This window comes from Cynocephalus volans, chromosome 3, assembly GCF_027409185.1.
Source record: "Cynocephalus volans isolate mCynVol1 chromosome 3, mCynVol1.pri, whole genome shotgun sequence".
In the NCBI taxonomy this organism is placed as follows: Eukaryota; Metazoa; Chordata; class Mammalia; order Dermoptera; family Cynocephalidae; genus Cynocephalus; species Cynocephalus volans.
In genome coordinates, this window is record NC_084462.1 from 172,199,541 (window position 1) to 172,202,304 (window position 2,764).

Here is a 2,764-nt window from a genome sequence, read left to right on the forward strand (position 1 = left end):
TGCAGGTGGAACAGAAGACACACAGGCCCATCGCATCTCATCCTGCAGGTGGGGTAGGGAGGCCTGAGTGGAAGGGGCCTGCCCCACATCACACCGCAGAGCCACCTGGGTCCCAGCCTCCCTGTTCTCTGGGCAATTTGGACCCTCTGGGAGTACAGGCCTCAACCAGCCTCTGTCTTCTGACATGTGGGCCAGAGTGTCCTTCCCTAGTGGCTCTTCCCCTCCCTCCCCACCCTCCTTCCCTTGAATTGAGCTGTTGGCTCCCAGTGCCCATTCCCAGACATCTCAAAGCTTTAGGCCACTCCTGGCAGTTCCCCCACAGCCAGCCACTTCTGCAAACAGCCCTCAGCCTGGGCACAGCCAATACTTCCTGAGGCCTGGGGACCATTCAACTTTGTGACACCCAAGATGTGGAAACTGCAAAGAAATGTTTTTATTCTTTTAATCTTCTTAATATTCACAAAGAACAAAATGAACAGCAGGTGAGAAGGGCTCCCACGGTGGGTGGCAGGTGGACAGATGTGTAACTCTGGCTTTTGGGGTGGGTGGCAGGCAGGGGCAAAGTTCCACTGCCCATGGTCTGCATGGGGACAGCGGAATCATCTGCTGGGCTTGGCCCGGTTAGGGAGGGCCCAGCTGAGCCCAGCCCCACAGCTCCAGGGCTGCAAGGACTGAATCAGTGACTGCCTGAGAAGCCCCTGCCCCAGTCCTGCTCTCCCTCTCCCACACACACAAAGAGAAGGGCATTTGGAATGCCCGAAAGGCCACACCACTGCCCAGCCCCCTCCTCACAAGGAGAGTTTCTCAGGGCCCCCAACACTCCTGCAGGCTGGAGGTGGGGGTCGATGCCCTCCCAGCCCAGCTAGAGGTAGCCAAAGACGTTGAAGACGGGTGGGGGCATGGCCGGCTTGGTGGGGATGGGCTTCAGAACCACGGGTCTGTACACTTTCTGCCCCAGGCTGTCCACATCCTTGCAGAAGTAGGCCAGGTCCCCAGGGAAAGCTGGGCTTTTCCTCCATGCACCCAGGTTGGGGACTGGGCTCTGAGGCAGGACTCCTGGAGGGCCCGGATAGATGGGCTGTCCATGGTACTGGAAGGGGCAGCAGCTCCAGGCATTGACACGGCCCACTAGGGAGACCCCAGGCATCTTGAGTGGCTCCTTTTCAGCCAGTGCTCTTGGGGACATGGGCACTGGGGCAGTCTCAGGCCCCAAGGTCTCCAAGCCCTTGCAATTTTTCTTACCCTCATAGGGAGGTCCCTCCCTTGGGCCCAGTCCCCCCTCCAGCCCCATGGGGCAGCTGTGGGTGGGCCTCGGTTCTTCCCAGAAGGAAGCGGGCAGCTGTCTTTTCCTCATGGGCACGTGGCCAGGTCTAGCAGCTTCTGGATTCTGCCCTTGTAGGGTCTGCTCCTTAGAAAGACATTCCTCCCTGTAGGGATTCCCCAGAGCTCTCTCCTTGCAGCCCCCACCCCCTCCAGGGCTGGAATCAGGGCCAGAATCGAGGGGCAGCCTCCCGGGCCGGTCCTCGGGCCCCCTTTTCAGATGAGGCTCAGCCGCTCTGCTGGGAAGGCCCCGCGGGAGCCGGGAATACTTCTGGGAGAAGCGTTTGAGCTGCTTCTGCAGGTACTTGCGGTGGTCCACGGAGCGGCGGCAGGGTGCGGACTTGTCCAGAGCTGCCTTGATGTCACTGGACGCCAGGTTCACAAAGTTTAGCAGCATCTTCACATCACTGTCGGATGCCATCACCAGGAGGACAGTGCACTGGGCTTTCCATGAAGAGGGTGGGCTCTGCTGGTGGCTGGAAGCTCCAGGGAAGGGCACAGAGCTGATCTGGGGGAACACAGCAGGCCGTTAGAGTCTCTCGGAGCAACCACACCCAGCCCTCCTCAAAGGCCACACCACCTGGGTGTGCCCAGTGTCCCCAACTTCAGCAGCCCGCAGCCCTAAGCAGAGCCCTGGGGGTGGGACGCCCATTCAAGACGCTAAGCATTTCCTGAAGCCTCATTTAGCCTTCTTGGGTCTGTTGCTCTCTCCTTGACGCTGAGGCTCAGAAAGATCAAGTGACTTGCCCAAGGTGACCCAGCTACTAGTGGCATTGCTGGGGCAGGGGCGCAGGTGTCTGCACTCAGCCTGCTGTATCTCCCACTTGCCATGCTGCCAACATGCACAACCTGCTGCCGAGGTTTTATTTTCTGAGCTGAGGCAACTGCTTCAATTTAAGGCAAGGCCAAGTCCCCTTTCTCCCTGGTGGTGGCCGCCGCCTCCCACCACCACCCCCCAGCCACCCACCCTCAGTCCCCACACTCCACCCCCAGTCTCATGCAGGACCAGGCGGGACCCCTGTCTGGCACTTAATCGAGACCTGCCTTGTGGGCTGATCTCAGGCTGCAGGCAGCAGGGACTCCCCCGTAGAAGCATCTGCAGCAATTTCATGCCTCCTTGGCTGCCACCCACGGCACCTCGCCCCTCCCCCAGCCTCGGCCTGCCCCACGCCCCCCACCCAGAGCCAACGGGCCTCCACACTGACCGAAAGTGCGGGCCCGGGGCCTGCCAACGTGGCCCGGCAGGTTCCCCGCCGCAGACCTGGGACGGGCCCCAGCGCGGCCGGCCGAGCTCCGTCCTGCTGGAGGCGGTTGTGCAGCCCTTGAGTGGGCTGAATGGAGAACTCCCCGGAGCTGGGGGGCCCCTCGGGCCAATCAGGAGCGCCTCTCCAGATACAAAGCATCCCAATCAGGCGGCGGCGCCCCGTTCCCACATTCTTTGCCA

At 61.3% G+C, this 2,764-nt stretch overlaps 1 protein-coding gene across 1 annotated transcript; it reads right to left on the bottom strand.

Moving 5' to 3' along the window:
- Nucleotides 1-862: 862 nt before the first annotated feature.
- FAM181A (family with sequence similarity 181 member A) lies at nucleotides 863-1,822 on the bottom strand. The gene has a single exon (XM_063088439.1). It carries the CDS (start codon nucleotides 1,739-1,741, stop codon nucleotides 863-865), a length of 879 nt encoding a protein of 292 aa, XP_062944509.1. The 5' UTR covers nucleotides 1,742-1,822.
- Nucleotides 1,823-2,764: the final 942 nt, after the last annotated feature.

Coding starts and splice junctions, on each gene's coding strand:
- FAM181A (XM_063088439.1), bottom strand. CDS start 1,741: ATGGCATCCGACAGTGATGTGAAGATGCTGCTAAACTTTGTGAACCTG.